Source organism: Talpa europaea, assembly GCF_964194135.1.
Source record: "Talpa europaea genome assembly, chromosome: 1".
Lineage (NCBI taxonomy): Eukaryota > Metazoa > Chordata > Mammalia > Eulipotyphla > Talpidae > Talpa > Talpa europaea.
The window spans coordinates 79,137,062-79,163,489 of record NC_140073.1 but is presented as its reverse complement, the minus strand read 5'-3'; the positions used below and the strand labels follow the sequence as shown (position 1 = coordinate 79,163,489).

General features: G+C 38.7%; 1 protein-coding gene across 1 annotated transcript in view; it reads right to left on the bottom strand.

The window, feature by feature from the left end:
- The window catches only part of MGAT5 (alpha-1,6-mannosylglycoprotein 6-beta-N-acetylglucosaminyltransferase), a 196,558-nt gene that overhangs the window by 106,724 nt on the left and 63,406 nt on the right, over positions 1-26,428 (bottom strand). Inside the window, exons 3-7 of the mRNA XM_084255260.1 lie at positions 21,767-21,843; positions 20,692-20,781; positions 5,979-6,050; positions 3,905-4,066; positions 511-680 (exon numbers count right to left, since the gene is read on the bottom strand). Coding sequence (XP_084111386.1) covers positions 511-680; positions 3,905-4,066; positions 5,979-6,050; positions 20,692-20,781; positions 21,767-21,843 — 571 coding nt within the window. The remainder of the gene's footprint in view (positions 1-510; positions 681-3,904; positions 4,067-5,978; positions 6,051-20,691; positions 20,782-21,766; positions 21,844-26,428) is intronic.

Sequence of the window (26,428 nt, the reverse complement as noted above, 5' to 3'; positions counted from 1 at the left end):
AGCAAATTTTAATGAAACAGAAAACCCAGGTAGAGTTAACAGATTCAGAGTTGAAAGTTGGCTAATTGAAAAAGGATTGGATCAGAGCTTTCAGGAAATTCATTTTATCCAAATTAAATTATAAACAGGAACCTGCCCTGTTTTAAGATTGCAAAAGCTTGATGTTGAGTAGGGAATGGTATGAATTTCAGCAAGAGACAGGGAATTAGGGAAGTCAATAATGTTTTGTGCTGCAGATGTTGGAAGCACCTGTAATAGCAAAGAATAAGCTCCTTAGTTTGAATTTTCTGGCATTCATTTATGAAGCCTCTGGAGCTTGCAGCTACAATGAAAACATATCCTTTTCACAGTGTATGTATTTAGCTCCTGAAAATAATCTTCTTATCTTCTGTTTAGTGAATTATCACTTTCATTTTCCTCCGCAAGAAATTACACACTAATAGAGGGCTTTAAGAGTTTACAATTTCTTTTTTGTATTCTGATTTTAAAATTGAAAAGTAATCTCCTTACTCCTTGAGCTCAGCCAGTGAAGCTGAAATCCTAATGTCATGGCCCAGTAAATACAGAGATGTAATTAAATCACTCCACTGAACTAATTCACCAAGAGGGCCACCACTGAAAGCTGTCTCTGCAATCTTAAATCCAGATTCCTTAGTCAGGAGTCCCAAGTGAACAAGGACCTGAAAAAAAAAAAAAAAAGAAGAAACAGACTGATTCCCAGTGAGCCATGTACAAACTCCACAGTAACACACCAAAAAGTCATCAACCAATTCTAAAGTCATGTTTACATTCTAATATAACCTCAAGGTGGAAAAGTCATTTTTCTAGAAGGTAGAAAGAAAGGAAAGAAATGATTCTTCACTGTTGATTGAGAGAAATACGGTCATTACTGCCCTGTTTTGGCTATGAGCATGCGATACGGGCAGATCCTGCCTTTATAAAGCAGAATATAATTTAAAAATCAGATTAAAAGAGGAAGTCATAAGAAAAACATATCATTTAACAAATATTGGGGATTTTCCAGATATTTAACTTTTTGACATGGGAAAAAAAATTCATGAACATACAAAATTAGAACTGACAATATAATCAATCCCAATGTATTCATCAAGTAACTTTGACAATTGCCAACTCATGACAAATCTTTTTTAAGGTAATTTTCTCTAAACCCCTATAATCCCTACTTGTTATTTTGAAACAAATGCTAGATATCATATTTTCTTCTTTCATCTATAAATATTTCACCATGTATCTCTAAAAGAAACCTTCACTTAAAAAAACCAGAACATCACCATCACTTATAAAATATCAATTAAATTTTTAATATCATGTTAGTGTTTACACTTCTTCAACTGTCCCTTATTGTTTTCAAGTACAGTTGCTCACATCAGAAGTCAAATAAAGTACATACATTAGATCTGCCTCATATCTCTTTGGTTTAATTTATACTGGTTCATGATTGCCCTTTTTTGAGGAGTGGGGGCTTACAGTTTGTCAAAGAAACAAGGGTCTATATCCACTTTGAAATTTACTGAATGTGAAACAGATTCTTTTTTCCCTTGTATTTATGGTAAATTAGTAATCAGATCTACAAACGGGGTGAAATTCATATTAGATTTTTTTTGGCAAAACTACATTGGAGGTTGTGCTGTGTACTTCAATCTGTGTGTCTATTTTGTGTTGTCAGTAGCTACTGGAGATCACTCAGTGCATTAATGCATTAGGGGTGGCAAAATGTGAATAACCCATCTTTTTTTCCTGTATTCATCAGCTAGGCTACTTTTTATAAAGAGAAAGTAACTTATTAACTACATGGTTACCCTTACCCTGAGGTTCAGTTTAGGTAGAAAAAGCCTGGAGAATATCTGATTCTTTATCAGTTTTCACAAAAACTAATTATCTTATTGATGAACAATAAGGTCTTTAAAAAATCATCATAAAATCATCTATATTAGTACATGTTATGTGCTTCAAAATATCATAGTTATTATCCATATTGGTTATCAAGCTGTCCCATTTTGGTCAATGGGAGGCATCTGAAGTTGGCTTCTAAGTTCTTTTGACCCAAAACCTTCTTTGCTCTCGGTATAACAAGGTGTTCCAAGCTCATTATGTATAACTTCTGTATCAGATTCGAATCAGCCATTTTTCTAAGAACCTCCTACATATTTAGAGATTCAAGTCTAGTGTTTAGAATACTCTAATTTATCACTGTGAGTAGGTCTTTTCAATGGACATGGCCAGAAAATTTAGTTTTTCCTCAAGAATGAAACAAATCATGAGTTCATACTGGTTTTTACAATTCGAATTCAGGGTTATAGTTATATATAACATTATCCATTTTACATTTGCTGTTTCTTCTCTCCCGGACTGAAAATCCTAGTTCTCAAAGACACCAAAATAATTAATTTCTCATCTGCTTTATTCCAACACACACAATGATACTCCAGAGAGTATCAACACTACCACCTAGTACATGACTAACATTTTAAGACATTTTTGCAGTTTTGTTCTGTGTGATATCCCATCAGAAAAATGAATTTACTGTGTCCTAAAGTTACTGAGTATCCTTCTCCATGTGCTTATAGCAAAACTGAATATGTAGTCAGTTCACTTGCTTTATTTTTGTGTGAATTTTTGTTATTAAATTTGCTTTTTACTTGTGTAAAATGATTCCAGGGTCAAATCTAAAAAGTAAGGTATTCAGAGAAGTTGAGTTTCTTTACATGTTACCTCTATGCAATCCCTGTATCTTTTCAACTTAACCATTTTAATCATTTTTATGAGTACAGTTCGTTCGCTCAAAGTATATTCAGATTACCTGCAACCATGACCACTATCCACCTCCTATACTTAAAATTTTAAGGTTTATCTGTGTGTTTTTTAAAATAAGAGCAAGACACATGTATTATGGTTATTTTGTTAGATAATATACATATATATGTATATATGTAAGTATATAAATAGATAAATTTCTCTTCCTTTAAAAAATAATGTTCACTATTCTTCAGCTAACAGTTCTTCACCTAACACCATATCCTGGAGATTACTATAATTTTTTTTTAATAGCCTACATGGATTTCTTTAATACAGGACTATTTGGTGCCATAAAGTTTGGTACTGTCTTATCAATTCAAGGGATCTAAGCAACTTTGATATATCAAGCTGTGAGCTGGGGATTTACAAATGTATCTGTATTTTCTTTTATGATGATATCAAATTAGTAAATCAGGGATACCAAGCTCTTTTTAATTTACTCTTAGCTAGGGGAACAGATGGTTTACTTTGTTCTGTTGTTCTTCATCAGAACATTAAATATAAAGCTATGGCCACTTTATCTCTACTTAATAGGGTATAAGATCTTTCATGCTGAGGGATATTATAGACATTTTTCCATGCATCTTCTCATGAACTTGAAATAACCTTGCTCAAATTTAGCTTATAGTATGTCTCTTAGGAACATAAGCAAAAGCATCAAACAGAGCAGCAATGTAACTCAACAGCCATATCAGCCCCAAAATTGATGAGTATCAAAATTATAAAAATTCTCAAGATATTAACAGAAAATTCTCAAAGGTTCTATTCAGGTAAAGAAAGGGGGCTACATTGTCTGAGAAGAATGGGATAAACACTGAGAAAAATGGTCCGATGGCTCATAGGAAAGCCTTGCAGGCAAATATTCTGCTTAGCTTCACCTAAAAAACATGTGTGTCAGTCCTTGCTAAGTAAGACTGCTGTAACTGGAGAAAGGAAAACACAAAAATGGCAGTACAAGATCCTGTGCAGAATCACCCTAAGGAAACATCATTTGAGACATGACACTTCTCTTAGTCTTGTTTCCAAGCAAAACCAGATTTTCAAAGAAATCTGGCACCTAACGGAACTGAATTAATCAGAAACTCACTTTCTTCCTTTTTCTCTTTTCAAGATTCTGCTTTTCTGCCAGGGACTTGATTGCTTGGATCCAAGCATCAGCCATTCGTCGGATCCGTAGTCTCATCCACCGGAATTCTTCATGCTTTTTCATCATACCATGGAGAATATTAAAATCCGTACGAATTTCTGCCTAGAAACAAAAATTTAATAAAAATGAGAAGATAAAAAGTCAGAAAGCACAATGGATTTTGTGACGTGACATTTGAAAACTTAAGCAATAGTCAATTAAATTCAAAGCTTCAAAAGTGAGTCTGGGGCCTCCCTGGTGGCGCAGCGGTTGAGCGCTGGGTTGCGAAGCTGCCCGCAGCCTCTGCGGTGCCGGTTCGATCCCCGGCTGCTCCCCAGCCACCGGAGGAGGGTCCCACATGGCGCGCAGACCTCTCCTGCCGCCCGCTGCTCCCCTCAGCAGTGTACTTCGGTCCTTCTGCCTGCTCTGCTCCCCGCTCTGGCTCTGGTGAATTCTCTCACCCTCCCGCGCTTCTGACTGTACCCAGTGCATGTATAAACAAACAAACAAACAAACAAACAAATAAATAAAACATGCCTCTATTTAAAAAAAAAAAAGGTAATCTATTAAAAAAAAAAAAAAGTGAGTCTGGTCTGCCGCACAGTTTCTCTTTAAGGTCCCAAGATTGTAAATTGAAGCAAAGATCCTGGCTGAGCTGCTTTAAGGGGCATCATTTAAAAATTAAAAATTGAGAAAGGTGAAAGAGTCACTGCAAATTCCTGAGCTGTGCTAAAATGCTTTTTTTTTTAATAATGAGTATGCTTGATGTACCTTGAAATTTTCTGCACCCAAATGTATTGCCTTTTAATTTACTGCAAGGCAGCAGACTCCTGGAAAAACTCAGGTCAGTTCTCAACAGGCTATCTAGTATTGTGTGGACTACCATAAAGTCTCATTCTGTCCACAAAGTCAAGTAGAAAAACCAATGTGCCCTTCTAGTTTTTCCCAGTTCAAACAACAAAAAAATTCAGTATAAATTATGGAATTTAAAAGCAAGGAGTACCATTTTCCTACCACAGCTGAATAAAATTTAAACTAGAATAACTTAAAATCTAGGAAGATCATTGTTCTAATATAGCTGGATATAATCAGTGACTGATAACTGAATAATATTGCTTGTATTTATTTCATGTAACATCTGAGACATCCTGAATTCACATTGCAGTCGTAACCATAGTTCATTCTAAATGTTCATCTGCTCCTGTCCCTCTCCGACTCAACAATTTCACAAGATTCTCATGTTCTAAAGCATGGGGTCCAACTCTTGGGTCAAATCCTCCTCAGTGCCCCTTTAAAAATTTTTTAATTTTAATTAATTAATTTATTTATTTTAATTAACTTTATTAATTTATTTTTAAAGACATGTATTTATTTATACAAGCACTGGGTATAGTCAGAAGCGTGGGAGGGTGAGAGGATTCACCAGAGCCAGAGTGGGGAGCAGAACAGGCAGACTGACAAAATACACTGCTAAGGGGAGCAGTGGGTGTGGCAGGAGAGGTCTGCATGCCATGTGGGTTGCTCCCTGGCCAGCTGGGGATCGAACTCTAACTTGTGCTGCAGAGGCTGCGGATTGCTTCACAATGTGGTGCTTAACCCCTTGCGCCACTACGGAGGCCCTTCACTCATCATTTTAAATTCAGCTCCAACATCATCTCCTTGCCATCTCTCCTGATCCCTGAGAGATTCTCACTCCTTCATTAATTTCCAGGGACTTGTATCTAAGCAATTCCACAGGTATGAACATTATTTACAAACAACACCCTCATATCACTGAGTGTGTACTGGTCTGGCGTCAGATCTTACTGATATTAGCAGCCTATCACTTAGCAACCCTCAGGGAATTACTGGGTGGCTGGGTTTTATTTGGTTGACTAATTTGGTCATCTAGATTTCCACAGGACTGTGGGTAGAAGTTTATTAGTTTACCACTATTTCAGATAATAGCTGACATTTCAGAAGATTCCACATGCATGCATCACTTGGCATCAGACCCAAATCACAAAAATAGTATGAAGTTTCCAAGAGCACTTACCAAAGAATTATGATCCGCTTCTTCATAGGGATTTTTTATTCTCCAAGGTAAACGAGGACACCAATTTTCAACCTTGAAAATATAAATCAGAGACACTAAGTATGCTAGCTCATCTGTAAATGAATTAATGTACGGGCAAAGCACTTAGCACAGTTACTGGCACACAATGAGCCCTATACTTAAGTGAGTTGTTATTATTAGTCAGACTCCATGCTTTTAGCCAGCATCTAGACAGAGACAGGTGCTCTCTCACAGTCATTAGTGGTCCCATGGAAGACTCAACTACGCATTACATCTACCCTTAAAATACCTTTTAGGGACCGATGCCTTATCATTTAATCTTAGTACGCTACCTCAGAAGGAGCGGGGGTCCTACGGCAGAAAGTTAAAAGATGTGAAGATTGCCATAGGGAAGTAAGAGCATAAAGGCGCCTCTGTCGCTAGTAAAAGGAATGGGATGATTTGTGATCACGGTGGTATGTCTGGAAAGGAAACGGTATAGCATTTAAGCCACAAAACTCAATTATTTATCTCAAAATTAGAAATGCAAGTTTAAGGCTAACTGATTAAAGTTTTTCTTCATTTTCTGGCTGTTCGTTTCCCACTATCCCAAAAAGAAAGGTGGTTAAACCTACTAGAGAAAGAGATGGAAGGAAAAAGAAAACAGTGATCTGTGAAAGTAATTCTGGAGGATGGATTGTTCTGTCAATGCACACGAGTTGCGAGTTAGGGGGAGGAGAAAAGAGAAGGAAAAAGTACTAGATTTTCAAGGGTCGGCTTCCATAATGGTTGTCAAAGGAAATTAGGCAAATTCATAATTTCTAGTAAAGGAAAGATGAAAAATGCATTGAATAATACTAATGTGTAGATTTCTTTTATTGGGGGGGGTTCAAAATGGTCATATAATCCCAAGAGTTTACATAATCCACTACTAATACATAGTGAGATTATTAAAGATTGAATTTTTTATAATTTTATTGACTTCTGAATTTTTTTAATTACACAGTTATTGAATTTTTCAAATAATTTTTCGGTGGGCCTATAAAATGAACACAGCAAGAGGGTGGGGGGCATCACTGGAATGCTGCTGAGAAGGCAAAGACAGAAGGCAAAGACAGTCTAATTCCAGTCTCTGGAATTAGCAGAATAGAGTCAAGCAAGACAAATTTTTCTCTCACTGTGGATGAGTTTTCAAAGAAACGCAGCAGTCTCAGAATCTACAATATCAGGCACACCTCAAAGACATTATAGAGCGTTCGGTTCCAGATCACAGCAATGAAGTCAATCGTGCACTAAAATCACTTCACACGCAGTCTCTGTTTTCCCAGTACCTATAAACATTCTGTTTACACTATGATCTATTGTATGCAATAGCATTATGTCTTTAAACAACAAACCAGTGTATCTACTTTAAATTGGCAAGGAGACATGAAGTGAGCACATGCTGTTGGAAAAATGGTGCCAACAAACTTGTTGGATGTAGAGTTACCACGAATTCTTAATTTATAACAACAAAAAAAATGAGGAATACTGCTGTGAAAAGTAACGCACAATAAAGTAAGGTATGGCTGTACTCTTAATGCAAGGGGATTTTTATTCTGGGCCAGCCCCTTCTCCAAAACATTCTGGTAGATATACATAAAGCCATCAGCGACTGCAGTTTCTGAAAGCAATAAACACAGGCAACAAAGCTCAGGGAGGGTAGACTCTCCAGATAGGGAAAGTGAAATACCCTCCCTTACTCCTTGTGGAAAAAAATTAGACTTTACCATATTTGTGAATGACTTCATAGACTTAAAATGATTCCCCATAAGGAAAGCTGAAATTGTTCTACTTGTTTAGAGCGAGAGAAAGCGAGAGAGCGAGAGAGAGAAACTGACTTGTTTTGGACGCCCAAGTCTAATTAATTAGTGAGACCTTACAGCAATATCACTGTGAAAGGCAGTATCTGAAACACCACTAATGAGAAAAGAGAGGGGAAACGAGCAGAAAAGAAGCCTGCATGTCAATGAAGGCTCAGTTGGTACCAGCAGCAATGGACACGTGAATACCTTGTATTCTTAGGCTGGATTAAAGCATATAACTCAAATTAAAGTTCTGTAAATTGGCTCAGTAAAACACTGCTATGAAGTAGATTTATAACAAAGGCTTCAAATGGATTGCCTATCTGACTGTGAGACCTTCAACCCCACACAAAAATGATAAGGATGAGCAGTGTACAGCTTTGAAGTCAACCTCACATTAAATAGATAAGTGTACAGGGTAACTTATCAGAGTAAAGAATTTCCCCATGAATAACATAATAGGAAAAGATGAAATGAGACTGACTATAGATAAAGTAAATCTACCAAAAGGAGAGACATTAGTAAGACAAGATGTTGATAAAGGCGAATATATTTCCCTCTCCAATACCCTAACAAGAATCTTCAAAAATTCAGATGAAAATAGAGTCCAAGGTGATTTTTCTAAAATATGACTTCCCTACAGAATACTAAAGACTTTATTTCTCTTTGAGACTGATCATCTATCTCAGGTCTTTTTACTCAAAATCACTGGATAATACTTTGTAGACTTCAAGGGCATCCCTGAAAGTGTGGAAAATGTTGTCTATTTTAACTTTTAGCAACAAATCTTCATTACATATTCATTTGCAATGGAGGAAAAATCAATTATGAACATCTTGACAGAATTAGGAGGGTAGGTTTTCTGAGACTTGTTTATTCACAGTGATAGGATAACTGGCTAACAAATAATTAAATTATACATAAACCAATTACTCCATGGGAATAGGGGGTTAAAATGCCCTGGCTTTCTGAAACCTCAGAGGATCACCAGGATGGGAAAAAGCCAGCACTGGAAATAACTCTGTGTACTAAAAAAAATAGGCCTCAAATGAGCAACATTTTCCTAAATAAGAGAATCATCAATAACACTTGGGGAAAATCTTGCTTAAGGCTAATAACCCACCTCCTAATCCCTTACTTGGTTTTCTACTTGATCTATCCAAGATCCTTTAAGGACTTTACCATCCCTGGTATAGGATCCCACAAACTTGGATAAGTCCACTGCCTTCTTGATGTGGTGACATGTCTATTTCAAATCTTCTTGCTATCTCTGCTGGCTTTCAGAACCCAACTGCCCTTTTCCTGTCTGTGGTTGCCTTCCTTTGCCCACTGCCTTGGGTACACTTTACCTTGTTCTGTCTCTGACACAGGATTTTATATTTGCCCTCTGTGCAGGCCCTGGACACAAATTCCACACTCCTGCCCAACTCTTGAGAGCTGGCAAGTTCTGTCTTAACCCCTCTGGCAGGGAAGAGACAGGTATTGTTGAAATAATCCAGAAATGAGCACACTAAGTCTAAGAATTGAAAACCATCTGAGTTCATGGCAACACATACCCATCAATCAATAGAGAAGCAGAACTAATAACCTTCGATTTGAAGGGAAAACTCCTTCAATAGGAACTAATCTTTTCAGTGAACTAGCTTAAGCCATAAAATGAAAGGCAGCAAAACGAGAAGATGACCAGCCAGGTTAGAACTTTAGAACTTTAATGCAAATTCCAGAGAGAGGGGCCTACAAATCACTCTTCTTGAATGGTAAAACATAAAAAGAAGCAATTTAATTTTTCTCCTCCCCATGATCTGAACTTCTCTAACCTGAGAAAGATCTGCAGCTTAATCATGAGTGATGTGAATTGCAACAGAGCTCAAGAGGGTGAGTTTTACTACCAACATAATATGGGAAGGATAAGTGATGTTAAAAAAAAACAAAACACCTGCCAGTTGGTCTACACTTACATAATTCTAGTTGGAATTTAAAGGGGGAAAGAAGTAATAAAACGACAGCAAAAATTAGTAGTAGGAGATTTAATACATGCATATACTTAGGTATAAATAGTTAAACTCTGCAGTAATATTCTATTCTTTTTTGAATCATAATCATGCTGTTAATGGCCTCCTCTCTCATGATTAATGTAAAATGCTTAGCTCTAATGGATCACTGACATAAAGATTTTTTTTCCCCATAGAAAAAATGTAAACCTTTCATTAGGTTGATTTCTTTATGTTGGAAGATTTACTAGTAAGGAACAACTTAAAAAAATCCAAAACATTTGTCTGATTCAAAATCAAACTAGCTTTCTTTTGTAAGTTTGCCCATCAGCAGTAGAAATATATACTCTTTCCAAAATTATAGACATCTTTTAAAAAAAACTGCATTATTTTTTATTGAGGTAACTTTGGTATACAACACTTTGTATGATTGAAAGACAAAGGTTCACATCTCTTCGGATGACTGTTACCACACCACAACCACCACCAAACCCATAATCGTCCACCAAAGACTGCTGGGCCCCTCTTTGCTCCTCACTTCTCTCTCCCCTTCTGGTAATCTCAATTCTGCAATCACATTTCTAAGTTTTTTTTTCCCCTACACCACTCCACCCTCTACCCATTTCCTTTCTAAAGTTCCAAAAAGGATATACAAACAGGAAATGATGTCTTCAAGTGTGCACCATTCGGCTATCTAGAGTGGTCCTCTGCACCAAATACCTGAGCTGATGACTATTTTGATCAAATTGCTTGTTAGAAATGGTTGTATATGGGGAGTGGCAAGACAATGGATTAGATCAAAAGGTACAGCATACCAGGAGCCAAACACCAGGATAAGCGCTCTACACAGGCCTCATTTGGTCTTCAGACAATGCTCTGGGAAAGGTCATTTATCATGCTAATTCTCTGATGCCAGAGAAGACACAGCACAGAGGGGACCCACAGTTGAGGACTGAAGCACTGTTTGTCCCCAGCCAGAGTCCTGGTGAGCTTAATCACTATGCCATATGCACAGATACCACACTTGTTTCCTACAGTCCCATAAGCATAGCCCAGTCTTTAATATTATACTGTCTAAATCTTCTAAGTCCTTTGATAAGAGTTCACCAGGCTCCTACTCTGGGGAAGTACTTGCCTGGGCAAGACAACTCCCTGCTTGCAGCTCTCACCCCCACCATCTGTTCTGCGCAGTCATAGTTATCATTTCAGAGCCCAGACCATATCACATTCTCCCCTAATTCAAATCCTTCAGTGACTTCTCCTTGCACTCAGATTTTATAACAAGATTTTACGGAATCTGACCTCAGTCCTTCACTGCCTGCCTTGCCCACCCTGCCCTACATTCCAGAACCTTCTTCTAAATCCAAAAGCATGTGAGTCTCATTCTATTTCAGAAGAGTTGCCAGATCTAGGGTGCGGAAAGGAAAGAAGTATAACTAAATTAGAATTTCAGATAAACTGCTTTTTTTAGTGTCTTAAGCAGTATTTATCACATATTTACAGCTAGAAAAATAAATGTTTACCTGAAATTCAGATATCATTCAGTATCATGTATTTTACTCAGTAACCCTATACTTTATGAGTCTATATTTGCTACTTTTTCTTCCCGAAACACTCTTCCTTCAGAAAGTTCCTTGTGTCACTCCCTTACTTCTACACTCCAACTCTGCTCCAACTTCTCTTTAGAGAAGCCTTCCATGACCAACTGACCTGGCCTCTCTTCATCCTCACCCTACTTTATTTGTTCTGAGAGTCCTCAAACTTGTGGGATTATTTCATATATTCATAGACTATTGTGTAGTGCCCCATCTGAGCATAAGCTCCTTGAACATAGAAATTTCAAATTGGCCTGGTCAGTGCTGTATTCTCAGCACTGAGAACAGTGCCCAGCACACAACAGGGACACAATCATTATATAATGAGTGGTGATGAATGAATCAAAGATATGATTTAATGCATGAATGAATTAATCAAAGACTGGCGATATTCATGATAAGGAGTCTCTTTCCATTTATGTGGCACTTTGTCATTTTCATCATTTTATTAAACCTTTCAACAACAAAATGAGGTAGGTTTGACCCTGATCTCAGTGAGGAGAAACCAGACTGAAAGTTCAAGGGAAAATTCTAGGCCACATAGGGAGCAGATGAGTCTGCAGACAGGCAATCAAACCCCCTGTGTATTTCATAATACTGTATGGCTGCCCCCATCAAAGGAAGGCAGGAATATTATAAACCAAATATTATGGAACCAACCACATGCAAGAGAGCCAAGGCCTATGGGTGATCCATGACAGTTCTGCTCAGGGTATTAGAGAAGCTGCAGTAACTTTTCCACTTGCCACAAAATCAGGTCTTAGCAGTGAAATTTCAATGAGGGAATGTCCATCCCAAATCCCCATGGGATTTTTCCTTTACACAGCAGATGCAGCTACTAGATTCCTTTCCATCTAGGCTTGTAGATGACACACAGAAGGGCTTCCTATGCCAGTGCTCATAGGCCCCATCTGGCCTGTCTTCACACTGGGGACACTTCTATAGCCAAAGTCACCCAATTTATAGAGGTAGTCACTTTCCAGAAACCAAGAATATAGTTTCTCCTTTGTATTCATATACAATTTGCTTAAAGTGCAGAAACTAAGTAATAATGAGAATAAAACATGGGCAAGGAGGCTGTGCTCCCAATATAATGGGATCATTCAAGTTGACAGTCTGATTTGACCCCTTGTATGCTCAAAGGTAAAACACTAATGAACATTATATTAAAATTGTTACTAAGGACACAAAATACTCCAGCTGCACACCTTAAACTTAAGGTCTTAGTAGATTTTAATGTTACCAATATTACAATAACTTTTTTTGTTTCATGATTACCAAGTTAATAGTTAGGAGAAGTTACCCATTCAGAACAAAGTGACAAGATTATCACCAACTTTTAAAAAGACTTTAAATAGAATCATTCATTCAATGATTATGTGAGCCAGAAACCATCATACCTTTGAACAAAACACAAAAATCTTGCCAGGGATTACTTTCCATGTACTTGTTTTTCAATGTTGGATGTTGATGGTTTACCCTAGGATCTTTGTACTAGTTGTTCCCAGTGCCTGCTAAATACCATTACAGACACCTGTATTTTTCATCCTCTTCTTTCAAATTAGTGAACAGATATTAGGAGCACTTGTAAGCCTCTTCTCCCCCCCATTTTGTTGTTTTTCATGGGATTTACTATAATTTTATATATATAATCTAATATATATTTTACTTTTTGTGGTCTGTCTTTTCCTATTAAACATCATCATAATTAAGAATGTTTGCTATAGTTATTTGTCATATCACCAGCATCCAGAAAAGCACAGTAGCAAAAAAGGCCCCTGGCACCCATATTTCCCACTAGGAAGAATCACAAGTCCCCAAAGAAATGGCCGATTCCAGGTCTCCAGAAGAACCTGTATAGGATAAACCTGGATGATCTTGTAATACCAAATAGAAAAAAAAATTACCAATTACCAATCATGTCAAAAGGAGGCAGAAGACAATATAAGCAGGCTCCTACTGGCCAAAGAAGGGAAATTTGAGAAACAGTAAAAAAGTAATGGTAGTATTGAACATATCAAATGTATTTCAATTAATGACTTTATAATGGTAAAAAACAAAAAAGCACAACAACAAAAAAAAATACTGGGCACCAGTGGAAGACTATAGGAAACCAATGGAGAAATAAAGGTTTTTCCTTAGGGCAAGTAACTAAATATCAGATGAGGAATCTTATTTCCCTACAAGTGACCCTGATACATTTAAAAGGGACCCCTATGAATTAATGAACCCAGATACTGATCATTAAAGGTTGCTAACATCACAAAAGGAGAGCTAACCAGGTTTCAGCTGCCTTCTGTATGATACCATCAAGAAAGCAGTTTGCAAGAAAAATATTCAGCCTGACTCTGATCAAGCCATAGTGCCAACTATCAATTTACAGGAAATATAATTTACAGGGAATAACATTATAAGACAACACAGAGATGTAACCATCAAAATTCAGAGGATAACAGACACTCTAAGGCAAACAAAGAAGCTTCTTTAACAAAAAATACTCAAAGGAACCTAAAACTAGGGAGACTTAAGAGACACCAACAATTACAAGTTATGGTCCATACTTGAAATCCTAGTCAAATAAACTTTAAAGCCTGCCTAGAAAATGCAAATACTAACCTGAAACTTTATGATATTAACTTATGTTACTTTCAGTGTGAAGTGGTACTAGTAGTTGCAATTGGAGTAGCTCTGTGTTTTAAAAGAGTCTCTTTTAAAAATACACATTGAGATATTCAAAGACAAGATGTTTGAAATTTAAAGGGGGGAGGACATAAAAGAAATGAGATAGGCCATGAAATGATCTTTTGTTGAAGTTGAGTAATGAGAAACAATATGTTACACTGTTTTATATATGTTTGAAATGTTCTGTATTTAAAATTTAAAATGAAAATTTTACAACTATTTTATTGGCACACAATAGAAACGATCATACAATAATATAAAAGATTGCAAAAGCAAATTAGAGATAACTGTATTGAAGTCTGAATCTACCACATATATTCCAAGGAATAAAGTGGTGTTAGTTTCACATATGGCGAGTCTTGTCCCACTGGCCTTCTAATTTTGTAAGATAAAGGTCAGAATAATAAGTGTAAATAGAAATCTGTACAATCTGAAACGTACTAACACAAAGCATCACCAAGAAGATGTACTGGGCATAAGTAGATCTGAGGAGCAGAGAAGTAAGAGATGAGCTGGGCTGGCTGACAAATATTGTTTGTAAACTCTTGATTGTTTAAAAATAATCCTTTTCTAAGGCTGTCTTAGAATTTAGGTATGAAGAGTTATGAAAATACATAGACGAAAGAGATACAAGTAAAGGCTAAAGAAGTGAGAAGAATTTGATCATACATCATTGCCACCTCCTTTTACTGCCAAAAAAAAAAAAAAATGATCTCACAGAAAGGGAATTTCCTCTATCAAATGTCTAACCATTTAGAAGGTGTGTGTTTGCATTTTCAGGCAAATAGTCTGGTAATATTTTGTAAGTATTCCCTGACCCATCCCAAAATGTTAGTTATGTTTCTTCATTCTGATTTTCTCCTGCAACCTAAACAGTCAATTCTTTATTGCTGCCCACTTTGACAAATTAGTCTGTGCAACACCATTTCCAAGTTATCTTTAGCAGCCAACACAGCCCATAAATCCAAATCATTGTACTGGTTATTAGGATTTCATTTCATGCTCGCATTCACAAACATTTAAGCTTTCAACCTTTGCTGTTGGGCATTAATCTTGGCATTAATCAAGGGATTAAGTACGCTGAATTTAAACTCAAGGTTAATAGCATGCTCAGCCAATATTAGTTTTACATATTGCCAGGGGAGAACAGAAAGAGGCAAAGACCTTTATGCCTGTTGTTCCTGAAATATAAGAAACAGATTGATGAGTAAGGCATGAAATTGCTTCTTTTGTTTCTTTATGAGAGAGTCACATGCATGTGCACACACACTCACTCATTTGGTCCAAATTGGCATTTGAAACCACAGCTTGTACACATCCTAAGACTTAGTGATCAATCATTAAGTAATGTGACTATTTCAGGGCAAGTATATTTACAATGGCAAAAGAAGTGCATAAAAAAAAGAGCACAAATAAATTAAGAAGTATGGTAGGGTATAATGGTTGCTAGTCACTAGAACAACCATGTAAAGAGAAAAAATGTGTGGGTGTCAAACATATCAACATCATCTATCAATTTAATATCAATAGGGTTAAAGAAACTCATTTTAAATTTCATAAAAGTCTATAGCAGTAAAAGGCTCTACAGAGAGCTAAGTTAATATACCTGAAACAATGACAGAGTAATTACTTCATAGGCCCTTGTCTCTATAACAGGAGTGGTTACATGGCTCACAAAAACAGCTACAGAAAATAAACTGGCCCACCGTCTGGGAAACGTGGGCTGCCAAACGAACTGCTCACTCACTCCCACCACTTGGAATGGCCGCGCACCTGGTTTTGATGAATTATGTCCTTAGGAGAACTGGTGGTGTTTCTCTCTTTGGGGGAGTAAGGCATCAAAACTGAGTATTCAAAACTAGCAGTGAAGTCTGGTTGATGGAACTTATTAAATGAGAGCTGTATTTCAAACACAAGTAGGACTGAGCATAGAATGAATGCAAAGTCAATGGGACAAGACACTGACTTCAGTTTTCCTTTACGAAGGGGCAACAACAATGGAAAAGGTAGAAGCTGGATGGAGTGAAGCTGCTTAACCTTGCTGAGACTCTATAACTTGGCTCTCTATTACTAATGAGAGCTGGGGAGAGTTTCAATGAGACTGTGTGTTTGAGGTGTCTGGCACATATACAGCGGGGCTTAGTAACGCTTCATCTTCTCTTACTGCCTGCCACCCGACCAGAGCAACGACTTAACTTTTATCACCACATCTGGTCCCTAGGACAGTGACAGACATGTAACAATTATCCAAGGGGATAATTAAGGGGAAATACTGATGACTTTATTTCCTGGGATGTAGCAAAAAAGCTTTATAGAATACAAGTGGGTGAGGTAAAAGCAGACATTTCTAATCCCTTAATTCAGTAGAGGCTGGCATACAGAGACAATCAGGGGAAAGAAAATGAAGGAAGAGCATTATCTCTAGAACTGGCCTAAATCTAATGCTTCAAAATTCAACTGGTGACTGACTACAAGAGACATTTTACTTCATGCTCTTTTTTTACATTTGTCAAGGTTGAAAGTAGACAGAAGTAGGAATTGATTCTAATAAGGATTAAGGAAAAAAAGGTCACTGGTATTTCTGTTGATCAAGCAAATAAATCAAATGAAAATGTCCCTCTTACTCATTTCCCCAACTGCAAGAGAAACCTGGCACATGATAGAGGAAATAAAGAGGTCTCAGGATTAAATGAAGTAGCAAAAGGAGGAAAATTTCAAGAAAGCAAGGAAAAAAAAACCCCAAACAACCTGGACTAACAAACAGCTCCACAAAATCAATGATGTTGTCCAGGATTTTTATAACTCTAGAGAGGAATGAACGGGTGTTAGCGAACATCTCTGATAATTTCACATTAACAATGGCAGGGGTGCACTGTTGTTCATACATCCAACTCACAATCTAAATGCTAACAGAAGTGTCATAACCAGAGGAAAGACGGGGACAACTCAATTTCTATCTTGCCAGAAATCAAAGGATCTAAAATTCAATTCAAGTGGTGAATGAGATATAGAAATAGATTCTAATTCTAAATTGGAACCAAGGTCCCACACAGAACGTTTTAGGCCAAATCACACCCCACACTGACATCAAAAGCTATGTAGAAGCCAGTTAAGTTTATGGAGTGTCTTCAATCTGCCAAGTTCTACTCTAATTATGTTTCCATATATACTCAGGAATCCTCATGATTGGATCCTTTAAAAACAAGTAAACACAACAGAAACTATAATTTACAAAGGAAGACCCTGAGAATGGAGAGGATAAGTAACTTTCCCCAAAGCATATAATCTAGAAAGCACCAGAAAGAGAAGCATAGGCCAGGTTCTAAGAGGCCACACTGGTGAAATTCTCCTCTAACTCTTACAGTGGACCTGTTATGCCAGCTGTGATTAAATGGAAATTTTTGTAAAGCTCAGAGTTTCAAGGTTATTCCGATTATTAAAATTCAAAAAAGTTGTTCATAGTTTTCTCCCCAGGGGAATTAGCTCCACCCCTTCCCGGCTCAATTACCTGCATCTATTCTTCCAATTTCATTTGACTCTTAAAGATAACAAATGCATAGCATGACACCAAGAATTGTTGGCATCACTAATTGTTGACAATCAATAAATATAATAGTTGTTCAATAAGTGTGCACTGAACTAAATTCAGCTGAACAAAAGGAAAACTGCATCTGCATAAAAACTGATCATCTGCATAAGAAGATAGTGGAATAGGCTAATGAAGCACCTTTCACATCTTGGGAAGAGAAAAAATAGTTGAAAGTTCGGAAATGAAACACCCAGAATCCATTATTAAGTATATATGACCTATCACATCTTCAGACAGCCTTGTCTGCCCACACTCCTCTCAATTTAGCTTCATCAGGGTCTCGATTTTTCTCCTAGCCACATCCTTCCTTCACTGGGAGTGGGGGTAGGGTGGCAGTTTCAAAGAAACAGAACTAGGTCACAAATAATTGCAGTCCCTTTCCATCTGAACCATTCTCCCACACCTTCCCAGCTCTAGCTCAGGAGATGGAAAATGAATGTTGGGGTGGGAATGGAAACCCCTCTGCCTTTACCTTGGCAGTCTACTCCAACATGCAAAGTCTGAGGAAGGCGTGAGATTAGCTCAGCTTGTCAATCAGGGAGCACAGTTGGATTCTGGCTAAGTTCTATAAAAGGGAATAGGTAAGAAAACTCGAAAATTAACTGAATGAGGAACTTTTTCCTCAGGGAAGGAAACATTCTTTTACGTGACCTCTTACTGGACTAAAGGTTCACCCATAGTTCCAGGCCTTACTCTTCAGGAGAAGGAAATGAGAAGGTGACTTTAGGCCACCTAAGTCAAGAACGTACTCAAATGCTACAAAATCAATTTGCCAGCAATCTGCTAATGAGAAGTACCCACACACAACTTTCAGAGCTTTTAATTACCAAGAGGTACTTTAAGTCTCTCATTAGCTTAGAGGGTTCCCATAATGGCCTTGGGGAAGGCCATAGTGAACTTTGTCAAAAGGAAAAAGAAATCTGACTGGATCTCACAGAAGATAGAGAAGCAAAGGTGATGGAGAGGCCTAAACTTCACAGAATACAGGTCACTTGCCCTATAACATATGTTTGTCCTCCATCCCAAAAAGAAGCAGTCCCTGTCTCCTTATGGCAGGTGAGTACTTGAGACCCACAAGGAAAGTTATGGCAAAAAAAACATTTAATTTAGCCTCAAAATGGAGACACTGTTCATCATAACTATCAAATAGCAATAGCATACAAAGCCAGGGGCAGGAATAAAAAGAAATGGCAGCCAATAGTCAACTAAGAGCACATCCTCTAAAATTAGCCAGCATCTACTTTACAAGCCACTAGGTCCACCCCACCCATAAAGGATGGAGGGGAAAGCCAACTATTACTGGTAATCTACTCAGTCTTTCTTATATAGCTTGCCTGGATAAAATCTTAATTTCTCATATGCTTAATTTTCATAAAGGTAAAATGGAGCTCATTGAAGCCTAAAACAACCTTCACATGATTTTGTAAAATGCTCAGCAATCCTTAAAAAAAAAAAAAAAGAGAGCGAGCACTTTTATCTAAATTTAAGGATACAAATGAAAACAAAGCTCGAATAAAAAGAAAAAGGTAAGTCAACCTGTAACGAAAGCTAAATTAGCCATCAAGCACATGAAAAGATGCTCAACACTGCTAATCACTAGGGAAGTATAAGCCAAAATCACAATGAAATACTACCTCATATCCATTAGATTGGTTATGGTTTAAAAAAAAAATCAAATAGTAAAGAACTAGTGTTGGTGTGAATGTGGAGAAAATGGAACCCTTGTACACACTGTTGTTTGGAATGTAAAATGCAGCCAATATGATAAACTGTTGGCAGTTTCTAAAAAGTAACAATTCTATAGATCCAATAATTCTATTTCTGGATATACATACAAAAAGATTGGAATCCTGGTCTCAAAGACTTATCTGCATACTCCATATTCATAGCAGCATTATTTACAATAATGAAAAAGGTGGAAGTAACCCAAGAGTCCCTCGCACGAATGAATGGATACAAAATTGTGGTATATCCATACAGTGGTTTATTATTCAGCCTTAAAATGGAAGAAAACTCTGATATATGCTATAACAAGACATGTGAACCTTGAGGATAAGTAAAAGAAACTGATCATAAAAGACAAATATCACATGATTTCACTTACATGAGTACCTACTCAACATCACAGAGGCATAAAGTAGAATGGTGATTGCAGATTAGGGTAGAGTAATGGGGAGTTATTGTTCAATGACTACAGTTTCAGCTTTGCAAGATCAGTTCTACAGATGGATGGTGTTCCATATTTGCAGAACAGTATGAATGTACTTAATGTTACTGAAGTTAATAGTTAAGGTTGAGAGAGCTGAGGTAAAAAAAGCTGTAACACAACAGGATGAATTGTCCCAAGTCCTGTTTGAACAGGCGGACTAAGTCACAGACTGGCAACCTATGTTCAAACAACATAGGGCCTACTGCACTGACCATGAGGCATCATGACAGATAAAAAGACTAGATTCTGACTAATATCTCACAATTTTCTGGAGGGAGAAAACTGGGAGCCCACATGTGTAGTTTGAATGTAACTCACTTGAGAATGCCTGGGCACAGCCCAACCCAAAACAAGCTATGCTGTTGTTCAACTCCTCCAGACCTCGGACTTACCCTTTAAATATCTCCTCCTAACTCATTTTGGTTAGCAAGGTTATAGTCTCCTTTTCCCAAGTGGTTCCCTCATATGCAAGTTTCTAATAAAGCCTTGCCTGGTTCAACTACAACTAGTACTCTCTGGTGAATCCTTGACCTACAGGGCATAGGAGTCATGGTGGTACATTTTCTATTATGTTGCTTCCCCATCTTAAAAACTGGGGGAGAAAGTAAATAACTCAGTCTGTTTTTCCTTCAAGGGGAAAAAAAAAAATCACCTTACGTGGTAGCACAGAAGAACAATGAAGGAGGAGATCATTAGTCTTCCATGTAAAAATAACACAGTTTTAAGGTTTTCCAAATCCAGATTCAGCTAATAAAATACACATACTCCCAAGCCTACCCCTCAAATCACAAGAAGCTACTCACCTCACTGAGGTAAATAAAAAAGGAGCAGGTGGATCCATCCACTCCATATTCTGCGTAGCAGGGATCTGAGCGCCACATATCTTTCATCCACTGAAACGAGAGCAGGTAAGAACTATCAAGAGCAGGTCATATTCAGTGCCTTGCACATATGCTGATAGAGAAGGTGAAGGGCAAGGGTGGGGTGAAGGGCTCAAGCTATGATCTGAAGACCAGAGAGACGGAATCACAGAGCTGAGGTCAAGATGCCAGACTCCCAGCTCCTGATGAATCACGGGCACATGGTGGAAGAGCTTACAGTGGAGAGAGGCCGTGGTACACACCAGAGCAATGACACTCAGTAAAGACAATGCTAGGACAGTTTCCTCAAAACCAAGAACTGATGGGAACCTTACATGGAAGGTCCCTCTCCCCCAGGTTCCACCAGCTTTAGTATAGGCCTGGACAAAGTATGGGAAGCAGTGCAGATGTGCAGCGTGTGGATGAGCCCCAGAGACCATGCTGATGCTTCTGGGGTATAGTCTCAGCATCCGAGGTGTATGTCTGAACCAAAACTTTTCCCTGAAAACTATTAGCAGGGGAGTGGTTTCCCCAAGGACAAGCCCTATAAGTAGGTTTTTTTTTTAAAAAATGTTGAGCGTGAGGAACAGACAAGTGTCTCTGGGTATTTAACTGCAAATGCAACATTTAAATCACTATCTGGAGACCTCACAGCAAGGGCCTGGACACAGGGATTTGAAGTCCAGCACTAAATAATGGCAGCTCCTTGTCACTGACCCTTGAAGGATCACCTGCTGGAGACTGGGAAAGAGGGGAGGCCATTCAAAAGGCACAGCAGGCGCCTGAAATGGCCCAGATTCTTTCAATCCCATCAGTTAGAGCCATTGTTGACTAACCCATGTTGCTGGCAGAAGCAGAGAAGGGTCGCCATGGCCACAGCTTCAAACTGGCAGGATTGGGGCACCCTTCAAATGACTCCTGTTCCCAACTGTATAGATGGAAAATGTAGAGGGGGAGAATAGGGGTGACAACGCAGGTTGAAGATGAGAGAAATGAGAATGCATCACTTGTGTCTTACCTTGATTTTCCCCTCGCAGTGGGGGTAGCCATCCATAGGAGGCAATACACATTTTTCTTGAGCTCCATTAATGATATCTAAAGGATAAAGAACAAAGGATACCATGAAGTTTATGAAACAGAAGCCTGACATCTTGTGAGCACAGGGTGGAGAGAGGAGTACACAACAGAGGTTTCTACTGGTAGAAACCAGCCTGCAGCTGGAGAGTCTGTTGGCTTGCTCCTGTAGATTCCTATTTCTTGCAACTACAAATCACAACCAACCTGAGTGACTTCAGGAAACTTAGTGGTAGACGGCAAATAATTACACAATTGAACAACAGTGTACAGACATTCTGTTAGGGTAGAGTAAGGCAGGGACACCCACCCCAGTCTCAAAGGGTCACAGGGGATTTCTGGGTCCAGAAACATCTTAGCTAGATGTCAACTAGGAGTGAGCCAGGTAGAGGGACAGCAGAGAGATGACATTCAAGGAACTCAGGTGGTCCCAAATGGAGGGACATGCTTCTGAAGACATGTGAGGTCCAAAAAGGTAGCAGAATCTGGCAAGACCCAACAGGAAAAGCATGAGACACTGTAATAAATACTCTGGTATTCATGCTAAAGGAATGAGCGCTGAAAGGTTTTAAGGGCAGATGGTTATGATCAGGCTTTTAACGTAGGGCAGATACATCATTTTAGCTGGAAGTTAGAACAACCCTACACCCAAAATCAATATATATTTTTTTGGACTTCCCATATTTTCCAGAAATGCTTGGGAAATGTCACCATTACTTATTTCTAACAGTTTTCTATACCAAGTACTAATGAGAAATTAGATCTTAAGCTTCACTATCATTTGACAATGGTATTTAAACGTCAGTGACTGTTGGGGCTAAAAAAGTTAATGGTAAGTAGCTGTGCCTGTCTCTTGAAAACAAGTTCTTTGGATAGTCAGAACTTCTTGACCTCTTGGTTTAATGGACATGCTACTCACTAAGGACAGCTAGAGCCTAAAAATCAGGATTTTATCACAGATCGGAAGGAGCATCATTTAATAGCTAACATGGGAGATACTTAGCCTGTCAGAGCTTCTGTCTCCTCATCTGTAAAATCAAAATGACTGCACCTCTGTTTCATTCAGTTTTTATTAAATAGTTAACATTTGCAGAGTGAGGTCTGGTACTCCCAACAGCTGATACCACAGAACACAGCAGGTGCTTAAAAGTTGGCAGTCGCTAAGTAATTACATACAACATTCACTCACTATATCCAGGAAAGCATTATTTCAAATGCACAGCTGCTTCTGGAAATGTGTTCTCTGATTGTGAAATGAACACAGGCTGGAGGTACTAGATGTCCCTATGGCTCCTTTTCTCTCCCTTGTAAGGGGACTAACCAATGGCAGCCTCAACTAAGAACAGCCAGTGCTTTTCAATGGCAGCTACTCCTATCATTTTTAATTCCGGTTTTGCTTAGCAACATCTGCCAAGCCAATGAAAAGCAGTCAAAGTATCAAGAAATTAACCTGGGGATTTGGGGTGTTAGTAATCAGACATTTAAGGGATGCTTAGAGGGAAATGTCCCCTTTTTTCACTCACTAGGTACGAGGCCCACAAGCAAAAACTGGTTCCAGACAGTGGGGATCCTCTTTATTAAGAGATTTCAGAAACAAAAATATGTTTATGCCATTGGTCAGCAAAATTTTGATCTTAAAGACCAGAGAGCAGCTATTTCAGATGCTGCAGGCCACACAGTCACTGTGTAACTACTCCACTCTACTGCTGTAGCAACAAAAGCAGCCACCAAAAACAGGGGAATGAACAGGCGTGACTGTGTTCCAGTAAAAGTTTATTTACAGAAACAGGCACACAGCGCTGGGTCTGCTGTGCTAACAATGTCCCTGAATGAGGTCCCATTTCTGCAAAGACCTGCTAAACCTTCTTTAAGGATATCTGCAGATGATACTCCACCGGGAGTGCCCTAATCCTCACCCCTTCCATGCTCCATCCTCTCTCCACCCAGCTCAAGTATCACCTCCAGAAAAAAAAGTCATCCTTCTCAGTCTTCACACAAGGATGGGAATCAGGATTTACTTGGGATCGTGTGCTGCCCTCCTACAGAGGTCTCTCTCACCACACAAGCAATGTCCTTCTTTCCTTTACATCTGTCCATCTCTCCCCTCCCCAGAACAGGAGGAAATAATGGGAAGGTGATACCTTTCTGTTCTATCACCAGACATTCAATAAGCGCTATTTGAGTGAATAAGCACATGGATGCACCTTCTGCCTGCCCCCCTGTGCCGAACTTCTGCTCACAAGTCGACTGAGCTGAGATCCCTGCTGGGCCTAGTTGTTACTCTCCCTCCAACTGGCAGTCTGTCAACTAACCTGAAAAAGTCTCCTCTGCAATTCCATTTTGACAGATTTTCTCTCATCTATTTAGTTACACAACGCTGAGTTTGAACAGATAACAAATTCTAAAATTCTAGTTTAAAGGCTCAGGCTCTGGGGTAGAAGGGAATTGAGAAAGGGCCAGGGGTCACGTTGCTCCCTGAATCTCGCCACCAGTTACCTGAACAAGACTCCATTACCTCATAGCTCTGGGGGAATTTTGGCTTCTCTGAGGACAGTTTTCCATTTTGTTTCTATCACAATGACAAAAACCCAATAAATAATGTTTTTATTAGTGTGTGTTCACAGAAGATTTTTCCTACCCTTGGAAAAGCCTCCAGTCTAAGCTTGGAGAAGAAAATTCAGGTCGAAAAGGTTCATGTTACTGCTTACCAGTAACATGAGACTTAGCCTACACTCCGGAGGAGAGAGGGTTCTATTAAGCTTCATACTCCACAGCACTCCCACCCTTTTTTTTTTTTTTTTTTAAACCAGTGAAGGCACAAGGAAAGGATAGCATATTAATTTAAGCAATGAGGCTCATGTTTTACTACTGTTCAGGGTTCACTCTCATCACTCACTCTCACATAGCAGCTTAAATTGTGTCTTTCATGGACAACTTCACCTCTGTACTATTCTAAGGTACTGTTATCCAGCTACCAAATAAAAAGGCAAATTACCAGGTGTAAAAAATCTGTTGTTTTATCTGTCATTTGTACCCACTCAAGATCGTAAGAGCTTGAATCTAACAGATTAATCTGAGAATGCATTTCCTGTTATCAAAAAAATCTCATGACTCAGGCAGAACACTTGCACGGCAAGAGAAAAAGTGTCAAAACATGCTGTAAATATACCCAAGGGGGGTGCCCCCATCGAGGATGGAGCCAGAGCCGCCTGACAGTCCTGATATACATACATATGTTGAAAGAGACATATAGACAGACAATGGCATTTTAAATATATCTTTGAAAGTGACAGAGACAAGATATATGAGACTTGGTAAACAGACTTTTTTCATTCATGCTTTTCTGTCCTTCTGTTGAGGGAAGGAAAGTGGGGTACCAGGAGGGCAGAATTAAATGGTAATGGGCTCACAATAGGATGGTGAGAACAAAACTAGGGTGCCCCAAGATAAGAAGTGAAGAGTGCTAACTTGCCTCAACATATTATCTGCCATTCAAAATATCTGTCATATACCTGATCATATTTTATTCTCAACATCCTCCTGAAAAAGGAAGACAGTCACCTCATCTTCAAGTTTGGAAAGGGGAAACTTTAAAATCCTCAACATCCATCTCCAACTCAACTGGCAGTTTCTCCGTACATCTTTCAAAAGCCTGGCATTTTGCCAAGCGCTGAAAAGTCTGTTATATCCTTGAAAGATGTGGTCTATTCCTTCAAGGAGTTCTCTGAGGTGTGAGGGGAAGAGGGACCACATGCAACAGGGCTGGGAGACCCTCCCCAGAAGTGGTAAGGAGAGGGAGAGCGAGAGGTGTTTGTAAATAGGCCCCCCCACACACACACACACAGAAAAAAACCAACAAATTTCAGAGTGGAAGCTGACTCTAATGAGAGGAGCGCCTCCTTCATCGAAACACATTGTACAACAATTACAGCAAAGATGACAAGAGTTTGAAATGGCACATTTGTCTAAGAATTTGTAGAAAACAATGCCATTAACTTTTAACCTAAAACTGTACAGGCATTGAAGTTTACAGATATTTCATTTCTTCACCACCTCTATCTTAAAGATGGGGGAGCAGGCAAAGGGGAAAACAGAAAAAATGTTTTGAAAACAGAACTCTTGGGCCTCCTGGTGTCACAAGGGGTTAAGACGCAACCTATGAAGCTATCCACAGCCTCTGCAGCATGAGTTCGATCCCCCGGCCAGCCAGGGAGCAATTCACATGGCACAGCAGACCTCTCCTGACTCACCCCCTGCTCCTCTCAGCAGTGTATTTTGGTCAGTCTGCCTGTTCTGTTCCCCATTCTCTCTCTGGTGAATCCTGTCACCGCCCCCCCCCCCCACGTCTGGCCTGTGCCCCAGCTCTTGTATGCATAAAATAAAATAAATCTTAAAAAAAAAAAACAAAACAAAACAGAACTCTCATAAAACATGACCATCTCTCCACCCCTAGAAAGTTTTAGGAAACTGAGTTCAATGTTGCTGTCCAGTTCCTTTGCCAGCAGTTAAGATAACCATCTTCATGGGCAAGGGCTTGGTGCAGTCCAGAGGTACCCCCACACATTTTGTCTCAAAAGATAAAAGGGTCTCCAGTGATTCTGCTTTG